We start from the raw sequence: 25412 nt of genomic DNA, 5'->3' as shown, positions 1-25412 counted from the left end.
CTCATTACAGTTAAAATATGTTTTGTGTTTAAATTAATTAATGTTACTTTAAGGTGCATTGTAATTTTGAAACTTAGCAGCGCGCCCAGTTTTTTTAACTAAAATTTTTTTATTTCTTTTTCACATGGCGCATGGACTTGGCATCTTGTTTATCTTTTTTTTTAAAAGATAAGTTTTTTTATGGTACGATTCTACATTTGCAAATTTAAATTTTTACTGATTCATTATACGACTCTATATATGTCTGCAACTTTAATTTTCCACTGGTACAAGTTTCTACTTTCACTTGGCGCAATTTTTTTTTTATTTCATTACTTTTGTTACGATTGTACATGGGTTTATAATCGATAATTTTTCATACAATTCTATTGTACATGGGTTTGCAATGTAGGATTCTACATAAGTTTGCAATGGATAATTTTTAATACAATTCTACATGGGTTTGCAATGGTTAATTTTTCATAGGATTCTACATGAGTTTGCAATGGTTAATTTTTCATAGGATTCTACATAGGTTTGCAATGGGTACGATTCTACATGGGTTTGCAATGGTTAATTTTGCCTAGGATTCTACATGGGTTTGCAATGATTAATTTTTCATAGGATTCTACATGGGTTTGCAATAGGATAGGATTCTACATGGGTTTGCAATGGATAATCTTATAATTTACGTGGTTCTTGGCGAACATAATAAAATGTGTTACGTGCAAGAAGGTATGAATAGATAGATCTTTATTTAAAATTGTATTTATTAATTTGCAGGTCTTGTTTTTACACAATATTATTTTTTTTTAAATTGTAAGTTCTTTTAATTTTGTTTAATTTATAATCTGTTTTCTATACATTTTATAATATTATATTTTTTATTGCTTTTATTTATTTTAGTTATCATTATATTTATTTTTATGACATTTATATTATTTTATTATATTGTTAATTATCTCATATTTATTTTTAAATGTATTTTTATTTCAGATTACATAGTTTTAACCAAGCCGAGATGGATCGCTAATGATGAAATAGGTCGCTATTTTTGTAAATTTAAAAACACGCATTACAAACCAAATGAAATGTTGGCTAATTTGTTTCCGGATGATGCTGCTGTAAGAAAACGATATTTAAATGAAGAGGATAGTTAAAGAATTTAAAGTTTAATTTACTGAATGTTGCTTCAAGATGTTATAATAAATTTTGTTAAAAAGAATTACATGAAGCGTACAAAATATTAATTAAATATCTTCACAATATAGTATATTATATTATATATATGCACGTAACACATTTCATTATGTTCGCCAAGAATCACGTAATTTATGTGTCCTCTATTCAAACTATGCAATACATTATGATTTAACCGCAATACACAATTATAATCATAAAAGCCTCTGGAGATTAGATGTCCATCCTCACATCGGTGCCATGCGAGTATAACGCCGGTGCATTTATAACATCGTGAAGCAACATTCAGTAAAAATTAATTTTAACTGAATGTTGCTTTTTTTTCTTTAAACTCTGATTCTTTTGTGTCATTTCGTTATCCGAACACATCTCATTTTGATAATGCTTAATACTGCAATGTTTTTTTTATTTTTATATTGCCAACATTTGAACATGAGCTGCAATGAGTTGTCATAAATAAAATATTGGAATTATTATTATGTCGCGATATAATTTTAATTCATGGAATTATTATTAGGTATTAACAAAAATTTATTTCATAAGACAATTAATTATTAAAATTTTTATATTAAATCAAATATATTTTACATTATTAAAAAGTAAAACGTTTGTCGTAGTCGTTTGCATCGAGTAGCGTGCGCTGTGCATACGCGTTTCTTAAAAGTGATATTAATAATTAAACAATAATTGAGTTAATATAAAATTAATTTTTACTGAATGTTGCTTCAAGATGTTATAATTAATTTTGTTAAAAAAAATTACCTAAAGCGTACAAAATATTAATTGTGTAAATATTGATTATCTTCACAATATAGTATACTATAATTGATTATAACATTTTGAAGCAACATTCAGTTAATTAATCTTTAAATTCTTTAACTATTCTCTGCATTTAAATATCGTTTTTTGATATTTTAATGAGTTATAACTCATTAAAATATCAAAAAAAATAGATTTTTAATACAGAAATAAACAAACACGAAATAACATGCGTTGCATATATGTGTAAAAGGAGTGTAATATTCTATTTGTAATGTATGTAATATTCTATTTGTAATTAGTTAAAGATAAATAATACATTATATATACTTACCAATCTAATAAGAAAAATTTAATTTTATTAAAATATTCTCAATTTATTAACATTGTAATTAATGGCATATCACTGCCACTTACTTTTTTTATAAATTACTAACAACTGAGTCTTTAATAAAACTCTTAATGTGAATCATATGTATAAATTTTAATAGCCAAGTAAGAATTTGACGTAGATGATAGTGTGTGTCAATTTCAAGATAGGATTAATTTCGTAGAAAGTATTTATATATAACATCGATTTATGAGTAACGAAAAGAGTTCAATAAAAATCTTGTTTTTATTTCATTTTCTAGTATTGTATCAAAAAAATTTATGTTTAGTGCGCAAATAATTAGTTTAAAGGAAACATACTTTTTCCTAAAATCTGACGTAGTATTATTCGCATCTGGCTATTAATGCTGTATTAATAATTCATTTAATTAATCAATAAGCTTCAAATACCAACTCATAAAAAGGACTAATAATAGTCAGGCGCTAATTTCTTTTAAATTCCTTATTTTTAATTACCATAAACATTTCATAGTTCAATCCGCTGAAGATGATCCTTTACGGATTCTAGTTTACTTGAAAATACTGTTCATTTTTCGAAATAATTATAGAAATTTCGAAACAAATTCGAAACTACTTGTAAGATACTTAAGAGAATCTTAAACAGTTGACCGAACTCCGACAGATGCCTTGAGAAGTCTTTTGTTTCTTTCTTTTTTTTCATTTTTGTAAAAAATGCATGTTAAGTCGATTTTCGCATGTATTGTTGCCGCTTTTCCGCGTTGCTGATTGGTTGTTTCGATTCTCATTGTGTGTTATATTCATATCTAACAGCTGTTATTGCAAAGGTTAATAGTTTGACAGTTGCTAAAAATAATATATATCAAATCAAAGCACATAAAATCATTGTCGCGCGGAGCGCGCGCTTGTGTTGTCTCGTATCGATAAAATGTGAGTTTAGATAAATTATAAATCTATTTAATGACTATACAAACTGATTTTACCTGAAATTAGAACGCTTCGCTCTTTGCTAATATTAATACATTAATTTGTACAGGACAAAAATTTATCAATCTATATAGTTTCATATTTTTTGATTACAAAATAAAAATTCACAATTCTGTTCAATGTGGAATGTATTATGTCTTTATGAAGTTTAATAAATCTGTTTAATTTATTAATGCATTTGTATGGAGCGAATTTACAAACAGTTGATTTGAGCGCATTTCAACGTGTGATAAAAGCTCCTTCACATACGGTAAACCAATTTATATATTTTTTGGTTGTTGATTCTTTTGTGTCATTTTGTTATCCGAACACATCTCATTTTGATAATGCTTAATACTGCAATGTTTTTTTTATTTTTATATTGCCAACATTTAAATATGAGCTGCAATAAGTTGTCATAAATAAAATATTGGAATTATTATTATGTCGCGATATAATTTTAATTCATGGAATTATTATTAGATGTTAACAAAAATTTATTTCATTAATATTTTATAAGACAATTAATTATTAAAATTTTTATATTGAATCAAATATATTTTACATTATTAAAAAGTAAAACGTTTGTCGTAGTCGTTTGCATCGAGTAGCGTGCGCTGTGCATACGCGTTTCTTAAAAGTGATATTAATAATTAAACAATAATTGAGTTTAAAAAATTAACTTTTCAAACGACCGTACAAACGGCCCAAGAACAATTCGATTTCACAATAATGTCCATTCGAAAATCAATTTTTAACTGTCACATTTTTTTTTTTTTTAAATCTAAGTACTTCCAAATATTTTTGTGTTAAAATTAAAATAAATATAAGGAAACATTTGAAGTCATGAGTCTAAGGCTCGGATTTTGACGCGATTTCTCTGGTCGTGCACGAAGCTTCGCGAGATACCGAAATTTCTCGAGGAGACCCGATCTTTAATTCGGATACGATCGACATGCGTCGGGTCTCGGGATATATCATGCTTTTAGGTTTATATTTCATTACATGTTTCAAAACGAAATCAGTCACGATTGAGACACGCAAGCATATAAGAAATGTAAACATTGTCTTGTGCGCGACAACGAACGTTTCAAATTCTTATTTCCAGTGGCCTTTATTTATCGTGCCTAAATTTTAAAGATTTATGATAGTTAATAATATGTACAGCCATACGTGCGATGTTGCAGAAAAAGTTCAACGCGTTTATCTATTAATTAATAAAAAATCAAACAAGCGCATATCACGAGAAAGTAAGTATGTTGGTTTAAGTACTTACTTTGTACACATGTGTTTTGTAATATTTAACCGACCATACATTTTTGTCACATATAACTGCGATACATTCCGCACTTCTCACACATACAGAATAAAGACAACAAAACCTTCCTCGCGTTACGAAAACATTTTTCATATATTAATCCTAATAAATGGGGTCAGTAAGAGCTACTCAAATTTAATTATCAACTTTCTATATTTTTATACACATGAATGAATAACAGTTGATTATATTTAAAATTTTTGCACGGTGCAGAATCGTCTTTTCCGAGAAATACGGACGACGTATGGCATCGGCGACGTATGGAAAAAATGTTATTGTGGCCGGTCTAAATATTCGTATCAATCTCGAATTCTTCCAAATATCTGTGTCAGAATATATGTGACAAAAGTAAATAACATATCAAAAGAAACTGATTAGATTTAATCAAATTTGAGAGAGATCAATAATAATATTATATCAATATTTTATTATTACTAATATTTTACTTTAAATTTTTCTCGTATTTATCTAAAGAAAAATACATGAAATTTTGAAAGCTTTTTTTAATACATATTTCTCAATTTCAATCAAATCGAATTCATTTTCTTTGATACGTATTATGCAACGCATAGTTTTGCACAATTTCCTAACATGATTCAGTATAAGTATATCATGTCCATTTAATGATGAACAATGTAGATTAAATAAATTTAATTTTATAATTTTTCTTCTTAAACTTCGCGGAAAAATTATAATTCAAAACTGTTTGATTTTTCACTCACAAATTGTGATAAATAATATAAATATAAACTAAATATATATATATATATATATATATATATATATATAATAGAATAGAATATAAATTACAAAGTTTCCTATTCATCAGATAATTAATAGTTCGAGAAAGTCTTCTTTATATACTATATAGTTTATTACAGTGTATAATTCCGACGTAACATCTTTTATATTTTTAAGTTTAAAAAGATGCTATGAATTTAAGAAACACTAATATTCTTTGATATTTTATAGAAGAAAAATGTTCGATAATTTCTCACCTTTGATTTTATAATTTATAATACTACATCATTATTAAGAGAGCGCGAATTTTAAGCTACAAAATATATATAATATAGTAATATATATTATATAGAATAATACCTTTTAATCTTCTCAGCTAACAGACAAAATATTATAATATTTTGTGATTCTTATAAGAATCACAAAAAGAAATTTAATAGCTGTTAGTTACAAATTACATAATTTTCTCCAAAAACATCTATGCATTTCCCAGCGAGAAATGATAGTCGAATCGACGTCGGATCGTCAAATTGATTTCTATAATTTATAAGTTACGCAAATTTGGACAAAATAAATTGGATTTTACCAAATTTGAGAGAAATTAATAATATTATTACTAATATATTAAAAATATTATAAATATCCCTCATCGTATTATTCTATAAAAAGATATATGAAGTGTTGAGAGCCTTTTTTTTAATACATATATCTCAAATTCAATCAAATCCAAACATTTTCTTCGATACGTGTTACGCAACGCTCTTTTTTGCATAATATTTTTACAGCATTTAGAGTCAGTATAGTTTTGTTAAATGAACACGTGAAAAATTTATAACAATATTATTAATAATTAAAACGATATATTAAATTCGACCCAAACTAGCCAAAAAAAAACTTTTTATTTTATTTCCACATTGTGGACTAACTATCCAAGAATAACTTTTTATTTTATTTCCACATTGTGATTAAATTCGACTAAAACTAGTCAAAAAAAATCTTTTTATTTTATTTCCACAATGTGAAAATAAAATAAAAAATTTTTCTTGGCTAGTTTCAGTCGAATTTAATATATCGTTCCTATTTTAAATATCACTAGCGACGTTTTAGATATTCAATATAATATTATTAATATTATGATTATAGATTTTCCTCGTGTTTATATAAAAAACGATATATTTATACTGAATTCTGTAAGAAAATTATGGAAAAATTTGCGTTACGGAACACGTGTCGAGCAGAATGGATTGGATTTGATCGGATTTCAGAGAGATTTGTATTAAAAAAATAGTGTTCAACATTTCGTATATCTTTCTTTTAAATTAACACGAGAAAAATCTATAATAATATTAGTAATAATATTATTAATATTATTACTAGTCTTTCTCAAATTTGATAAAATCCCATTAATTTTGCCCAAATTTGCGTACTCAACCGAATAAGAATATTCCAACTTATAGAATTTTTTCTCGAAATGTTATAAATCTCAAATAAAAAACGCAGAAATAAAGGTTTTAATAGTTGCATCGAATACTCATCAAGATAAGGAAGAACGAGCGCAAGAAATGACAAATTTGCAATCTGGACTTTACAATTTCATATATTTCATAAATAGATTACACAATATAACAAAAGATATATATGATAAACTTAATGGTATTATTAATATCGTTAACGACAAATGTCCCAGTATCGATCAAGCTTACAATGAATACAGGTTTTTTTTTAATTTTTGGTTAACAGTGATATTATTTTAGCACATATTATATTTTTAGCCTTGCTACGTTGACAAGATTTTCTGTATTACATAATTATCTGCTGGAAACTGAACAGTTTTATAATTAATATGTTTCGTGTTTTGAATCATCCTGTATATATTATTCGAAGCATATCTTGAGGATATCTGTTTATGTAAAAAAACTCAGCTGGCGGAATTACTTCTATTTAATAATTTTTTCATTGTTGAGCATTTAGAAACAATAGTTCACTACTTTTCATTTTTTTTAAATTTTTCTTTAAGATAATAACGCTATATAATTTATGAACCCAAATTATGAAACACATTGTGTCTTACAATTAATGATATACAGGGTGTCCGGTGACTCGCGTTGTACACGTTAATGAGAGATTTTTGAGGTGATTAGAACACGATATATTTTCAGCAAAAATGTCCAGGCACTAATAATTTTTGAGTTATAAACGATTGAAAATAAAAGCTTTTTTGTAAATCTTGTAATAACAAATTATTAACAAAACTACATCTTTTACTTAATTTTAAGTAAAATTTAATAGAATTTTGTGCAACACGGCGCGCGAAAAGTCGCTCTTTACGCACATGATGGGATTTTAGAAAGGATTCTCTTTCCACGCATCGGTCACACATAATATCGTAGCCAACATGTGCGGGTCATAAATCGGCCGATCGTGCGTATTGTCACACTTGGCTTCGCCTCGTGCGCCAAACTTTCGCACTCTCGGCAGATTTACGATCCCCCGCACTTGTTAATTAATATACTGATATACTATATTTATATTATTGTGTACAGCCAAAAGGACAAACTTGTTTATTATTGGCTGGATTATAATAAAATGTTTTTATTTTAAAATTTGTAACAACATATTTACATTCCGTTATTCTGTAACTTTTTCTGTACTAATAAAATACATGCGCTTGTGTGTCTTCAATCCACGCAGCATATAAGAACCGTATTGCATTTAAGTGATATGCTTTTATAGCTGAAAATTAATTATGCAAATAGTTAGTTGAGATTATTTTATTGTTTAAATTATTCTAATTTATATTATTTTCTTTGTTTTTTTAGTTTTTCTTTTGCAATGGATACAAAATCGGATAATTGGTTAAATTGTTTACCAGACCTTGTAATAGAGAACATTCTCGACCGCGTTGATATCAGCATTTACGATATTTGTGGCGTCCGATTATGGAGGAAGAAATTTTATCCAGCTTTCGAGTCCAGCTTGGGAAAGAATAATTCTGCGCAGGTAATATTTTGTGCGTAAATATTTTATAATAATCACATAATCTAGTATTTATGCAAAAACGATATATTATACTAAAAATAAATAAATAAAAAGTACAAAATATATAACGTAATTAAACAAATAGAAATAACATCTAAAATCATGATAATCACTAATAATAATGGATAAAAATTATTCAAAAACGAAATAATGACAGACAAGACGCAGAAAAGTGCAAGGGTATCTTTAAAATATTTCTTTCATTTATTCAATTTGTCAATTATTCAATTCTTTTTGAATAATTGAAAAAACAAAATTGAATAAAATGTTTTATTTTAAATAATTAAAATAAAAGAAGTTGATTATTGTTAAAAATTGTATAAATCAAACTGCTTGCACTCTTTCTAGGTAACACTAAAATCAAAACAAGTTTAAAATTGGGACATACATAAGATTTCTTTAAAATATTTCTAATGTGCCTTTCAAATATCATATCATAAGTCATTTTCAAGCAGTCAAAAAAACTTTATAAAAATGTCTTATATGTCTTAAATTTGAACATGACATATTATCAAAGTTTATTCCACACCTTCGAATTGATTAGTTTTTTTTTATCTATTTTTATGTTATAAAAAAAAATAATATATTATAAATTATTAGTAAATTTTAATTTTTATTTAATTAATATAATTTTTTTAAATGTCTTTTTTAAAATTTATATTATTAATTATTTTATTTTTATTATAAATTAATTTATTAAACAAAACTATTTTAGTCATATATACAAAATGTGATAGTTAAAATTAATTCTAACAGTTGCATAATATATACGATAACGATGTAACTATGAATTCATATACGTATAATCATGTTAATATATGATGTTATATATATGAAACATATATATTTATATATATATAAAGAAATACTTATTTATTATATATATATATATATATATATATATATATAAATTTATATAATTATATATAAAAAGCATTTTTGTTTAATTATGTATGGACATATATAATTTTGCGATTATATGTATAATTTTATATATTTCTATATATAATTTTATATTGTTATATATAAAAAAATTTTTACCGGGATGCAAAATGCTTTTTAAACATCCATTTAAAATAGGAAATAGAAAATAGACATTTGAAAAATTATTTTTTGAAATAAAAATAGTTGTTCCACATATATATTTAAATTTTTATTTTATTTACGTTTTATAATTATATCTTATTTTTCAAATTCTTATTTCTTTATTAAGTTTTTGTAAACTTCTTTATAAGATTTCTTTATAAATTTTTTTTTATAAACTCTTTAAACTTTTATAAACTTTATATATTTGTATAATGTTAAAAACATTTTTTAATACAAAAAACAAGAATTTACATAAGTATTTTGTATATATATATATATATATATATATATATGGAATTACAAAAATAATGTTTATTATTGTCTACAAACATTTACTTATATAATGACTTCTTTAATATATATATATAATATATATATATATATATATATATATATATATATTACTATTTTTATTTATATATATTGTTATAATTATTTATATACATACATTATATAGAATATATTATAAAATATAAATAAATTAAAAATATTATTATCAGTTTTATTGTCCTGTTATATATAATTATACAGGTTAATTTATCTTAATTACAGGTCAACATTCGTGAATCTGTCGGATCTTTCAACCCATGTATCATCTTTAATATCATAATAAAGATTGTTTCTGAATTGAAACAGTGAGAAAGTTAATAAGTGTTTCCATCTTATAAATCAGGTAAAAAAAGTAAAAATTATTATGTATATATAATAATACATATCCTTAATATATCGTATTCCTGACTCGATTCTAAGACAATTTTACAAAAATTTGCTAAAATTTATATAAATTGTATGCAATATACAAGATGTGTTTACAGTTTTACAGTATTAAAACCTCTCAAAATGGACTGCAATAATAATTTGTTGAATGCAAATCAATCCATTTCACAACAACGGGATCCAGGAGGCCAGCGAGGGATGCAAAGCTCTTGGACTCAAAATAAGACCAATCAAAACCAGCAATCAAAACTGTAAGTCAATTAAACATTTCTACATTCTATTTATTTTAGTATTACAATGCGAATTGTTTTTATTAGTTTGATTAATTTGATTTTTTTTTATTGGTTTGATTATTTTTGATTTATTTATTATTTTGATTCATTTATTTACCCTAGAACAACTGAAAAAGCTGGCAAGAGCGAGGAAAATCAAACTAGAGTCTACATATCAAGCAAAATCTGAATGTAAATATAAATTTAATAAGTATATTTATTACATATATATATATATATATATATATATATATACTTATAATATAATATTATATATATTTATTATTATGCACTATACACATATTTTATTGCAATCGATAAGAAAGTTAAATGCCGCTCATGAAAAAAATTGTAAATAAATAAATAAATAATATAGGAGTTTTTACATATATGCCGTTATGATTGAAATGAGACGTAATAACTATTGTATTTATTTATTTTCATTTTGCTTACGCATACAACAATTGCTTCAATAAACTAATCTATTTATTCTAAATTACAAAATTTGTACATTTGCTGTCACGTAGGTGTTCTAAGTGTTAAAGAAATATTAAAGAATTATTTTAATATTGACTTTATTATAGTAATTATTTCACGAGGACGAATAAAAGAGTGCTTAATAAATATTGATACCCTGTCAAAGTAATAAACTTTTTTTCAGTTGAAATTGACTCTAATAAATTATGATAATATATATCTCTATTCTGAATGATTTATGACAAACTTTCAATGAGTTATGATAAGCTTTCAATAAATATTATATGTACAATACTTTTATACGTGTCTAATATTTCAGTAATAATGTTTCAATAATAATGTTTCAGTAATAATAGTAGTAGAAGAATAGAGAATGAAAAAAATTATATCTTCAGTCACTTTTATCGCTTTATCATTGGTAAAAAATCTGTATTTTGATAAAGATAGTAGAAATAAATAAAGAATAAAGAAATAAAAATTGAGGGCAAGATATGATGAATATGGCAAATATGGAAAACATTCAAACAATGGGAGACAAGTCTTAGGTCCGAAGAAGAGGAGAAACTGGTGCATCAAATAAAAGACTTCCTTTCTAGAGGTATTCGTGCACTTCCGAAGCGTTGGAATACTTAAATTGCACTCCATGGAAACTACATAAAAAATGATGTAAGTATGTGAATTTTATATCTTCAATAAATAATAAATAAAATAAATTATAAATTAGAGATAAAAGTATTTAAAATTTTCAATTAATTATTCACTCTAGTATATCAATATCTATAAAAAAACATGCCTATTAAAAAAAGATAAAAAAAGGGCACCAAGTTTACGTGTCATGTGTAAAAGTGTTATAGAAAAAATATAAAATATATGTTGTAAAATTAAAATATAATATTTCTAAAAAAAAGATATCAAAAAAGTTGTGCCAAATAAATAAAAATTTGTAAAAAAATTAAAAATTAAAAACTTATGCAAAAATTAAAAATTAATACAAAATAAAAAAAAAGAGAAAAAATTTTAAAAAAGTTGAAAAATTTGGCGTTGTTTCTTTTTAGGAATATATTAATTTTACAACATAAGTTTTATATTTTTTTCTATAACACTTTTTCACATGACACGTAAACATGGCGCTCTTTTTTTACTTTTTTTTAAAGATAAGTTTTCTTATAAATATCATTTTTTTTTCTAGTATACATTTATTATCATTTAAAATTAAATGATTAAGTTTTTATTATTATAAGTTTTGTTAGCGCGTTATAAGTGTTAGCACTAACCTTTTTTACCTCGTCAGATGGATGGATCTCGTTCAATTTATTATAATTTAGTCAGGATGTGTGTGAGGATATATATATGTATATTATGTTCCAGTAAATGTATTTATTTGCGATCCGATGTGTATATATGTATATACTGTAGAGTCGATACAGACGCCGGAGCTGCTGGTAACGCCGCCAGAATAAGTACTTTCTCAGATTTATGACTGTGTCAAAACTGTGTCAAAACTGTCTCGCTCGCTCAAATATCCTCACCTTTATACTCGCTTGTCTAAAATATTCCCACCCCAAAGTACCGGACCAATCGGAGTAATTTTACATAAAATTGTTCGGTGCTCGCGAAAACAATAATTCTTACGAACGAGAGAGATTAGGTTGACGGTCGCACAAATAAATAAAAATATAACGCATAATAAAACTAAACCGTCTAAGGACAAGTAAACGAAAATATAAATAAAATAGATTAACATCTCTCTCGCTTTCCTTTCCCTTATACATACGGCAATAAAGTTAAAATATATAAAAATGCTTACAGCTCGGCCATTCCTGACTCTTGACCGACCCGGTCAATCGTTATCCCCGTGATTCACGACAATTTATATCACAATCTCATATTCAAAATAAATATTACAAATAAAATAATGTCGTCACTTAATTACAAATATATGGACGCATATGATCTGGCGCAAAAATACCCGTATACGGTCGCTGCGTCAATTGGAATCCGTCTACATCGGCGATGACGTAACGGTCGCGATCTAACACCTTCTTCACAACGTACGGGCCTTTATATTTTGGAATTAGTTTTTTATTTATACCAGCTACAGTTTCTATGTTTCGAATTTCGACATAATCGCCGACGTTATATTTACGAGCCGCTCTTCTTCGCAAATTGTATCGCTCAGCGCTTTTTTGCTGCGTCTCATTTATCCTGTCGCTCGCTTTATCTCGGAGGGAATCCAAATTTCGTTCGATTTCGGCATCTTTTTCAAGTATGTCGCGGAGACAATCGTTTAACTTACCCCGCTGCCCCAAACCGAATAACAAGCGGGCAGGGGTTTCGCCGGTAGCTTGACAGATCGTATTATTAATAGCGAATTCCGCCTGATCGAGTACGCGATCCCATTTATCTGGTGTTTCGCTTAGTTTTGCCACCATTGGCGTTATTAGTCGATTGAATCGCTCGACTTGACCGTTCGCTCTCGGCGTACTCACGGCCGTTAACGTGTGTTCAATTGATTCACGCTCTACAAATTCCTTAAACACCTCGGACGTAAAACATGTCCCACGGTCCGATATCACTCGCTTCGGTCGACTGTATACGCGAAAATATTCGCTAAGATGTTTTAATACTTCCTCCGTTCCGGTGGTTCGGCAGGGGTAAAGTTTAATAAACTTCGTAAAGGCGTCTATCACGACGAACAAATGACGATAGCCCCTCCCGGTTTTTTCTAAAGGTCCCATATGATCAACATGTATGGTATCGAACGGTATCTTCTCCTTTGTCAAATTATGTAAAAATCCCTCTGCTTTCCCGCCGGGCGGAGAAAATTCTATACAACGCAGACAATTGTCAATATATTCCCGTACCTTCTCGCGCATTCGCGGAAACCAATAAATCTGCGCGATGTTTCCAATGACCTTGTCGATCCCCACACGACCGAGATCATCGTGGCACGTCCTAATCACATTAGACTCCATACTCCGCGGCACATAAAAAAGCAATTTTTTGTTACGGTTTTTACGATACACCAGTCCATCTCTTAATTCGTAATATTTCACGTCGCCTTTCTCGAGTCTCTTTTGTATTTCGCGAATTTCTTCGTCGCGATCCTGACACACGGATAGAGTTCTTTCGAACGTGCTACCCTCAAGTACAAGAATGCTATGGCATCGACTGAGTGCATCGACGTGTCCCATTCGTTTTCCCGGGCGATGGACGATTTCGTAATCGTAATTTTGTAAAAATAGCGCCCATCGTGAAATTCGCGGATTGATATCCTTTTTATTTAATGTCAGCCGAAAACTGTCGCAATCCGTGATTATTCGAAACTTTCGCCCCGCGAAATATATATGAAAACGTTTTAAGGCGTAAACAGCGGCGAGACACTCGAGCTCGAAACTGTGATATTTAGATTCCGTCGGCGTAGTCCGTTGGCTCCAAAACGAGATCGGACGCCACGAACCATCGCTTTGCTTTTGAAGCAATATACCGCCGAACCCGCTAGCACTCGCGTCACAATGCAGCTCAGTCTCCGCCTGCGGTAAATAAATCGCGAGTACCGGTCCATTCGACAAATGGCGTTTCAGTGTCTCGAAAGCCGCACTTTCAGAGGACTCATATTTAAATGTCGCGTTCTTTCTTATCAAGTCGTATAGTGGTTTCGCCAATAGGAAAAACCCAGGAATAAATCGGCGAAAATAACTCGCCAGCCCCAGAAAACGCTGCATGTTCTTTGCGCTACGCGGCACCGGATAGTCAACGACGGACGCAACATTCTCGTCGCTCGGCCGGATACCGTGTCTACTCACGCAGTAACCCAAGTATTTTATTTCCGTCCGGGCGAAGTGACACTTATTGAGTCGAAATCCTAATCGATTCTCACCTGCTACCTCGAACACTCTCGATAAGATTTCGATGTGCTCGTCTAGATCTTTCGTAGCGATCAGCAAATCATCTAAATAAATTAGAATCTTATTTTCGCGGATCAATGCCTCGAACACCATATGCACGAATCGCTGAAAAACTCGTGGAGCGTTCGCCAACCCGAATGGCATGCGCAGATACTCGAACTGCCCGAGAGGCGTAACGAATGACGTGTATTTCACGGACGATTCATGCATCCTGACATGATGGAATCCGTCCTTCATGTTCAAGATGGAAAAATACACCTTTCCCTGTAGACGATCGATGTTATCGTCTATCAGTTCCGTCGGAAAATTGTCACGTATCGTGATTTTATTCAATTCTCGATAATCCACGCACAAACGGCACCCTCCGTCCTTTTTCCGCACCAAGACTATAGGACTCGCATACGGAGAACTACTCGGTTGTATAATAGATCTTTTTAATAAATCGTCCAAAATTTCGCGTAGAAGTTCCTTATCCGCGAAGGACAATCGTCGCGGCCGCGAACTTATTGGTTGTTCGTTTTTTAGAGCAATTATCATTTTATAATCGGGCGCATTTCCCTCAATTCGCATCTTGTTAATATAATGCGCCTTGTACGCCCCGCAAATCCGCGCGGCCACCTCGCCGCCGACCGCCGGATTTATTTTCAATTCGTCGCACGGATCAATGGAATCGCCGCCGCAATCGACGTGCATTAAAGAGTTTATAGCGCTCTTCTCTTCGGTCCCCGCGATCTCAAACGTATCGCCAATCGTAACGTGAAGTCGCGGACAGTTTAAAAAATCCCTCCCCAGCAAGACATCGAAAGCCATTGTCTTTCGAGGAACCACATAGAACTTCATCCCGACCCGTACTCCGCCGACCTCCAACTGACCGAAGAAAGCACCTTCGATCTCCAGCCGCGACCCATTAATCCCGCAGAACGGCTGTTCGTTTGCCGTGTCGCATCTCGCCTCGCACGGAACTACGTCGTCGCGCACCAGACTAATAGGCGAACCGGAGTCTATCATTGCGTCCACCACATATGTACATTTCTCTTTCGCGTCACCGGGCAAAATCTTTACACGGATCATGTACGGCTTAGGAAGATCGACCGGATGCAACATACTTGTCGTGGTGGTCCGCGCCACGTCCCTCGATGCCCCCGACGTTGAGGCTTGATTACGTCTCGGACACTCCCGCGCGAAATGACCCTCTGATCCGCACACGAAACACGTTTTCCTAGTCGGTAACGTCCGCCTACAATACGCCGCAATGTGCCCCGTCTCGCGACAACGATGACACCTTCGCACTCCCTCAGCCGTCGTCGCCTCTGTCCTTTTGCTGTTGGTAGTCCTCTGTCCGTCCCTCCTGGTTTTGTCGTTCGTCCTCTCCCCATCGATTCGAACCTTTTCGAATGCCTTCAGTAAATCGGCTCCCTTCTCCAGATTCAGCATCCGTGCCTGGTTCCGCAGCCTCTGGTCCGACACTCCCTCGATCACATAGTCCAGGATTTCGTCCTGAGCTATCGGCACTCGATTCGCCAGGATCATTTTGTCATGATATTAGTCGCAAAACGATTCGCCTGACTTCCAAGTCCGGGACTCAAACTCCCTTCTCATGGTAAGCCTGCCCGGACGCAGATTAAACATCTGATCCATCTCCTTGAGCAGACCTTCGACGCTCAACACCAAGTATTCTGCCCTCGAGTAGAACCACGACAGCGCGCGTCCTTTCAACCGCGAACTAATTAAAATGCGAGTAGCATTTTCGTTCAGATTGTAGGTAGTCTTTAATAACAGCAGTTGTTGCTTCCACCTCCAAAAAGTATTGTCCCCGTCAAACTCGGGAAGCAGCTCTCGAATTTCTCGCACGCCGCTCGTCGCCGATACCGCGCTGCCCTCCGATGCCACGCTTCTCGCCGTAGGAGAGCCTCTCACAATCTCCAGCTCTCGCTGCAGCAACTGTTGCTCTCTCCGCCAGCACTCTCTCTCTCGGCGGAGTATCTCCAGCTCTCGTCTCATCAGGCTATGGTCCTCCAGGCCCTGCTCCGCGAAGCTCCTGTCTCTCGGTGCACGAGCCTCTTCGCTCGCCACCGATGCCCGAGACCTCACGCTCGCCGCAGGCGCCCTAGTCTCCATCCTCGTCGCCGACGCTCGAACCTCCACGCTCGCCGTCGGTGCCCGAGTCTCCTCGTCCTCCGCCGGTGTCTCGTCGTCCCCATCCGACCGACGCGAACAACCCGGATCCCCGTCCTCACCCTGCGCGGCCCCCAGCGTCTCCGCCAACTCTCCCCACACATTCGGATCGTATTCGTTCAACCGTTTTATCAGTTCGACCTTTAACCCGCCCGTGGTCAGTCCGCGTTGACGAAGAGCGGTCTTCAATTCGGTCACCGTCATCTCACTCCCGATTTCCATCGCGACTGTCTTTCCGGAATCGAATAGTTAATTGCCCGTCGACGCGCTCGCGAAAACCTAACACTCGCGTCACGCTTCCCGAAACGCGCCTCGTCAAGATTTCCGGATTCTCGCAATGTCAGGGCGAGCTCCGAATCCCACTTCTGACGCTGTTAGCGCGCGATAAGCATTAGCACTAACCTTTTTACCTCGTCGCTGACTGGATTCGCGGTCCTCAGATTTATGCCAGATGGATGGATCTCGTTCAATTTATTATAATTTAGTCAGGATGTGTTTGAGGATATATATATGTATATTATGTTCCAGTAAAATGTATTTATTTGCGATCCGATGTGTATATATATATATATATATACTGTAGAGTCGATACAGACGCCGGAGCCGCTGGTAACGCCGCCAGAATAAGTACTTTCTCAGATTGTCAGACTGTGTCAAACTGTGTCGCGCGCTCAAATATCCTCACCTTTATACTCGCTTGTCTAAAATTTTCCCACCCCAAAGTACCGGACCAATCGGAGTAATTTTACACAAAATCGTTCAGTGCTCGCGAAAACAATAATTCTTACGAACGAGAGAGATTAGGTTGACGGTCACACAAATAAATAAAAATATAACGCATAATAAAACTAAACCGTCTAAGGGCAAGTAAACGAAAATATAAATAAAATAGATTAACATCTCTCTCGCTTTCCTTTCCTTTTACGGCAATAAAGTTAAAATATATAAAAATGCTTACAATTAATAAATACATAATAAAATAAAAGGTCGCCAATAAAAATAAAACAAAAAAAAATAACTAAAATAGAGTCGACCCCATACTGGCAGTAATTTATTCCAATGTTTAGTATAAATCAGAATAAATTACTGCCAGTGTGGTCGACTCTATTTTAGTTATTTTTAATTTAATCGTTATTAAAAATGTAATCGTCCAATTTTTAAGATTTTACAGAAAAAAAGTAATGACATTCAGAGATGAAAACTTTTTTTAACCTAGTAAAAAGTGTTAATAAATTTAAGTTTAAAAATAATCTGTTTTTAAAAATTAATTAATGTTGAATTAATTAAGCTAAGTTAAAAGTTATTAACGATATAAAACTATAAAGTTACCAGACGATAATTAAAAAATGATAATTATATATTTAATCGATCAAATATAAGAGTTTTAACAAGGCTCTGTAATATAAATATAAATTTAACGTATAAGACGGGCAACAAGAGCCAAATCGCGGATGACAATGCGTTATCCTAACGAAACTAAATAATTTTTCGTTAGAATTAAATACCGGTGCACAAGGCACCAAATTTTTACTTGGACACGGCCAAGATTTTAAATATGAAATAATCTCATATTTTGAGATTTAATTTCAATACCCCTTTAACCCCCCTACGGAAAATAAATAAATGAATGCAAGAGAAAAATATAGATCCGAAAATCGCTGAATCGGGAATCGAACCCGAGACCTTTCACTTGCCGGGCGACTGCTCTTCCAGCTGAGCTATTCAGATCCTTTCGATTCTATACTTTTCTCTGTTATATATATTAATGTTGGTAAACAAACGCATTTTTTAAGCCAGCGTGTATCAAATATAAGAGTTTTAACAAGGCTCTGTAATATAAATATAAATTTAACGTATAAGACGGGCAACAAGAGCCAAATCGCGGATGACAATGCGTTATCCTAACGAAACTAAATAATTTTTCGTTAGAATTAAATACCGGTGCACAAGGCACCAAATTTTTACTTGGACACGGCCAAGATTTTAAATATGAAATAATCTCATATTTTGAGATTTAATTTCAATACCCCTTTAACCCCCCTACGGAAAATAAATAAATGAATGCAAGAGAAAAATATAGATCCGAAAATCGCTGAATCGGGAATCGAACCCGAGACCTTTCACTTGCCGGGTGACTGCTCTTACAGCTGAGCTATTCAGATCCTTTCGATTCTATACTTTTCTCTGTTATATATATTAATGTTGGTAAACAAACGCATTTTTTAAGCCAGCGTGTATCAAATATAAGAGTTTTAACAAGGCTCTGTAATATAAATATAAATTTAACGTATAAGACGGGCAACAAGAGCCAAATCGCGGATGACAATGCGTTATCCTAACGAAACTAAATAATTTTTCGTTAGAATTAAATACCGGTGCACAAGGCACCAAATTTTTACTTGGACACGGCCAAGATTTTAAATATGAAATAATCTCATATTTTGAGATTTAATTTCAATACCCCTTTAACCCCCCTACGGAAAATAAATAAATGAATGCAAGAGAAAAATATAGATCCGAAAATCGCTGAATCGGGAATCGAACCCGAGACCTTTCACTTGCCGGGCGACTGCTCTTCCAGCTGAGCTATTCAGATCCTTTCGATTCTATACTTTTCTCTGTTATATATATTAATGTTGGTAAACAAACGCATTTTTTAAGCCAGCGTGTATCAAATATAAGAGTTTTAACAAGGCTCTGTAATATAAATATAAATTTAACGTATAAGACGGGCAACAAGAGCCAAATCGCGGATGACAATGCGTTATCCTAACGAAACTAAATAATTTTTCGTTAGAATTAAATACCGGTGCACAAGGCACCAAATTTTTACTTGGACACGGCCAAGATTTTAAATATGAAATAATCTCATATTTTGAGATTTAATTTCAATACCCCTTTAACCCCCCTACGGAAAATAAATAAATGAATGCAAGAGAAAAATATAGATCCGAAAATCGCTGAATCGGGAATCGAACCCGAGACCTTTCAGCTTGCCGGGCGACTGCTCTTCCAGCTGAGCTATTCAGATCCTTTCGATTCTATACTTTTCTCTGTTATATATATTAATGTTGGTAAACAAACGCATTTTTTAAGCCAGCGTGTATCAAATATAAGAGTTTTAACAAGGCTCTGTAATATAAATATAAATTTAACGTATAAGACGGGCAACAAGAGCCAAATCGCGGATGACAATGCGTTATCCTAACGAAACTAAATAATTTTTCGTTAGAATTAAATACCGGTGCACAAGGCACCAAATTTTTACTTGGACACGGCCAAGATTTTAAATATGAAATAATCTCATATTTTGAGATTTAATTTCAATACCCCTTTAACCCCCCTACGGAAAATAAATAAATGAATGCAAGAGAAAAATATAGATCCGAAAATCGCTGAATCGGGAATCGAACCCGAGACCTTTCACTTGCCGGGCGACTGCTCTTCCAGCTGAGCTATTCAGATCTGAATAGCTCAGCTGGAAGAGCAGTCGCCCGGCAAGTGAAAGGTCTCGGGTTCGATTCCCGATTCAGCGATTTTCGGATCTATATTTTTCTCTTGCATTCATTTATTTATTTTCCGTAGGGGGGTTAAAGGGGTATTGAAATTAAATCTCAAAATATGAGATTATTTCATATTTAAAATCTTGGCCGTGTCCAAGTAAAAATTTGGTGCCTTGTGCACCGGTATTTAATTCTAACGAAAAATTATTTAGTTTCGTTAGGATAACGCATTGTCATCCGCGATTTGGCTCTTGTTGCCCGTCTTATACGTTAAATTTATATTTATATTACAGAGCCTTGTTAAAACTCTTATATTTGATACACGCTGGCTTAAAAAATGCGTTTGTTTACCAACATTAATATATATAACAGAGAAAAGTATAGAATCGAAAGGATCTGAATAGCTCAGCTGGAAGAGCAGTCGCCCGGCAAGCGAAAGGTCTCGGGTTCGATTCCCGATTCAGCGATTTTCGGATCTATATTTTTCTCTTGCATTCATTTATTTATTTTCCGTAGGGGGGTTAAAGGGGTATTGAAATTAAATCTCAAAATATGAGATTATTTCATATTTAAAATCTTGGCCGTGTCCAAGTAAAAATTTGGTGCCTTGTGCACCGGTATTTAATTCTAACGAAAAATTATTTAGTTTCGTTAGGATAACGCATTGTCATCCGCGATTTGGCTCTTGTTGCCCGTCTTATACGTTAAATTTATATTTATATTACAGAGCCTTGTTAAAACTCTTATATTTGATACACGCTGGCTTAAAAAATGCGTTTGTTTACCAACATTAATATATATAACAGAGAAAAGTATAGAATCGAAAGGATCTGAATAGCTCAGCTGGAAGAGCAGTCGCCCGGCAAGCTGAAAGGTCTCGGGTTCGATTCCCGATTCAGCGATTTTCGGATCTATATTTTTCTCTTGCATTCATTTATTTATTTTCCGTAGGGGGGTTAAAGGGGTATTGAAATTAAATCTCAAAATATGAGATTATTTCATATTTAAAATCTTGGCCGTGTCCAAGTAAAAATTTGGTGCCTTGTGCACCGGTATTTAATTCTAACGAAAAATTATTTAGTTTCGTTAGGATAACGCATTGTCATCCGCGATTTGGCTCTTGTTGCCCGTCTTATACGTTAAATTTATATTTATATTACAGAGCCTTGTTAAAACTCTTATATTTGATACACGCTGGCTTAAAAAATGCGTTTGTTTACCAACATTAATATATATAACAGAGAAAAGTATAGAATCGAAAGGATCTGAATAGCTCAGCTGGAAGAGCAGTCGCCCGGCAAGTGAAAGGTCTCGGGTTCGATTCCCGATTCAGCGATTTTCGGATCTATATTTTTCTCTTGCATTCATTTATTTATTTTCCGTAGGGGGGTTAAAGGGGTATTGAAATTAAATCTCAAAATATGAGATTATTTCATATTTAAAATCTTGGCCGTGTCCAAGTAAAAATTTGGTGCCTTGTGCACCGGTATTTAATTCTAACGAAAAATTATTTAGTTTCGTTAGGATAACGCATTGTCATCCGCGATTTGGCTCTTGTTGCCCGTCTTATACGTTAAATTTATATTTATATTACAGAGCCTTGTTAAAACTCTTATATTTGATACACGCTGGCTTAAAAAATGCGTTTGTTTACCAACATTAATATATATAACAGAGAAAAGTATAGAATCGAAAGGATCTGAATAGCTCAGCTGGAAGAGCAGTCGCCCGGCAAGTGAAAGGTCTCGGGTTCGATTCCCGATTCAGCGATTTTCGGATCTATATTTTTCTCTTGCATTCATTTATTTATTTTCCGTAGGGGGGTTAAAGGGGTATTGAAATTAAATCTCAAAATATGAGATTATTTCATATTTAAAATCTTGGCCGTGTCCAAGTAAAAATTTGGTGCCTTGTGCACCGGTATTTAATTCTAACGAAAAATTATTTAGTTTCGTTAGGATAACGCATTGTCATCCGCGATTTGGCTCTTGTTGCCCGTCTTATACGTTAAATTTATATTTAATCGATCAACTCTGATAAATAAGTAATTTTATTAAATTTCACAACGTTTCGGCCCTGATATAATAACATGATAGTATGAAAACGAAATAACTATGTTCCATATCATGTCATATTCTAAGATCGAATTTTTATTTTTTAAAAAAGTTGTGATTTATTTTGTTTTAAGAACATAGCACTTGATAAGGGCCGAAACCCACGGCCGAAACGTTGTGAAATTCAATAAAATTATACTTATTTGCCAGAGTTGGTCGATTAAATCATTACCATTACTTAGAAGTTATTAATTTTTTATAAGTTATTAACTTTTAACTATTTAAGTAGTTACTTTCCAACCTTATCGTTTGTCTCTCGCCCGCGTGGCTTCCCTTCCGGGGCTTTAAGCAAGTCATAATATCGATAGATCGAACGCAGTCGAGCGCGGCCGAGCGCTTACGGAAACGGCCGAAACGACGGAATAGAAGCAAGCAGCGACGAAGAAATTCAGTCAGTCGCTCCGCGCGCGTTGTGTTGAAAGGAATAATTTTATAGTAATAAGATATTATAAAACAAAATAATAATAAAAATAGTAATAATAAAAATAATAATAATAATTCTTAATTTGTCGCAATAACATCGCGTTTGGCTCTTAGTCGAGATGAAGATGGAGTTTTTTAAAAAAAAATAGGAGAGCTGACTCACAAATATTCTTATTAATAATAATAATTGTTGTAGAAAGACAATTAATACACAATTTTAATCGTTTGACCGATTGGATTCTATCTTCAACAAATGATATTAAAAATTAATTACAAAAATTTTTGAATCATTGTCGTTTTGCTTTGAAATCTCGATTCGAACGACTTTGAGTATCATTGTTTTTCTCTTTCTTATTGAACCTTGATTTGCTCTTTCTGGAAATTTCGTTTAAAGATTCTTGTTTTAGAATTTGACTTCGGCGTTGCAAAAACTAAATTATAATATCTGTTGTCAAATTTTTTAACGTCTCATCATATTCTTTCCAGAATCTTTTCGTTATGCTATTCAAATTCTTCTCCATTAAATTGTGGTTATTAAAAAAAATTATTAAACGTGTTGCTTACAAATAACTCTTTCATTCTCGTAATATGATTTTTCTGCAATTTCCATGCAATTATATAATTTTGATTGGAAATTTCACGTAAATGTTTTATATTTAAAATATAAATTTTAAAATAATATTCTGACATATCATATATCAAAGTAAATGTGATATCACGGTATAAGTAGATTTCGTAAGAATTCTTTGCTTCGATCGTTTTCGTATGGGTATTGCTTGTTTTACACGAGACTTTTTTATATCTCTTTTTTGAAAATTAATATAAAGTAACAAAGTTATATGTCAATAATATTATTTTAACTCTTATTGACTAGGAGAAAGTATGCAAAATCGTTAAAATTGTATTTCTACTGTATTTTATGAATAGAGTTAAAATATTCAAAGTGTTAACGTTGTTGTATCGCAGGTAGCCTCATTCAAATGTCGCATTGTTTATTTCCTTCTCAAAAGATATGCTACCACTTTGAGAAAGACAAGAAATTAAAGGAAGATGTCCAAAAAATGCGATTTTTTGACTTCGAGTGTAAAATAAAATTCGAGTTGTTTTAGGTCTCATACATCTAGAATAACAAAAATTATAATGGTTTTTTCTGGAAATGCAGGGAACATTTAAATATCATCATATGTATAGAAAAAAATCACGTAAATCAATACCTGTAAAAACTTATCCTACAAATACATTAATAATATAAAGAAATTATGCTAAGTAAAAATAAAAACTTTAAAATATTTTAATTTTATTTAATTAGACAGATAATAATCCTTAAGGTTCGCCAGTAATAATTAATAAAAATCTTTTCTCAATGGTAAAAGTCGACCAAACTGGCATTCATTTATTATAAATAATTAGTTAAAATACAACGTTCTTGACGCTATTTAAATTATTTTTATTTTTACCTATTTATTTATTTATTTGACTTTGTTATGAGGTTTTAGATTGTGAAAGACACATTAGTTTTGTCTCGATTTTCTTAACGCGTAGTGACTAAGATTTTTGCTAACTGTTAACATCTATTTATTTCTTGATTACTTCTGTCAATTCTACATTGTTCATTAAAACAATGGTGAATATTGTCGGTGGTATGCAGTGAATTTGATTTACTGTATTAATTTATTATGCATTTACGTTTGGTATGTAACATATTTTGTATATGAATTTATAATTATTTGTTGCGATAAAATGTATTAAAATTATAATTATTTATATGTAACTTTTTATAGATTTACTTGAAAAGGGCTGCAATGACAGCCGAAACGTTGTATTTTAACTAATTATTTATATAAAACAAACTGTTAATCTCGGCTCAAATTATTGTGTTACAATAAAAATAAAATCTCGACGGCAATCGGAGCCTGTGCGGATGACATGCACAAAATTAATAAATTAAAATGAGATCTCAAGTCAAACTCATTTATTAAATTCTAAACGTTTCGACCCATTTCGGGTCTTCTTCAGTAGCTGCAAAATACAAAGAAACAAAAAAATAAAATAAAAGATAATCGGTACAATCAGAAAATTATAAAACTCGTATACATACAATCCGCAAATAAATTAAATATCATTCTCCTCCCTATTCGAACCGTCCGGCCGTCGGAGTGTCTCCCTAACGGTGACCATCGTCAGGAAGGAAGCAGAGCAGTGACTCCCTTACCAACACTAATCAACATAGTATAAATTAAACGTGTAAGATCCCCAAGAATTATAAATTAAAAACCGGGAAGAACACTCACCCCGACAGCAAAAACAGAGAGAAGACGATGCTACACGTGACACATCACTCTAACGACTGTGCGGTATTCTACCTCGACACAGTCGATACATATATA

The 25412-nt window shown here is 31.9% G+C and overlaps 1 protein-coding gene and 1 long non-coding RNA gene across 4 annotated transcripts in view; both read left to right on the top strand.

Annotated features, from left to right (window-relative positions):
• The first annotated feature begins 212 nt into the window (after positions 1-212).
• Positions 213-1975, top strand: LOC146723381 (F-box only protein 21-like). Its single transcript, XM_085482418.1, has 2 exons — positions 213-714; positions 976-1975. The coding sequence occupies exons 1-2, from the start codon at positions 651-653 to the stop codon at positions 1137-1139; spliced, it is 228 nt and encodes a 75-aa protein (XP_085338544.1). The 5' UTR covers positions 213-650; the 3' UTR covers positions 1140-1975.
• Positions 1976-4205: 2230 nt separating this feature from the next.
• Positions 4206-25412, top strand: part of LOC114928595 (uncharacterized) — a 50440-nt gene continuing 29233 nt past the window's right edge. For 2 of the 3 annotated variants that reach the window (XR_003819086.2, XR_014924614.1), the window contains exons 1-5: positions 4206-4502; positions 8131-8311; positions 9989-10109; positions 10252-10404; positions 10549-10617. This is a non-coding gene — a long non-coding RNA (uncharacterized LOC114928595). The remainder of the gene's footprint in view (positions 4503-8130; positions 8312-9988; positions 10110-10251; positions 10405-10548; positions 10618-25412) is intronic. The other variant, XR_014924615.1, reaches the window with a different exon arrangement.

Source organism: Nylanderia fulva, unplaced genomic scaffold (assembly GCF_048542155.1).
Source record: "Nylanderia fulva isolate GAGA-0341 unplaced genomic scaffold, ASM4854215v1 Scaffold200, whole genome shotgun sequence".
Classification (NCBI taxonomy): Eukaryota; Metazoa; Arthropoda; class Insecta; order Hymenoptera; family Formicidae; genus Nylanderia; species Nylanderia fulva.
Note: the sequence above shows the minus strand (reverse complement) of the source record. Positions and strands in the feature narration are given on the sequence as shown.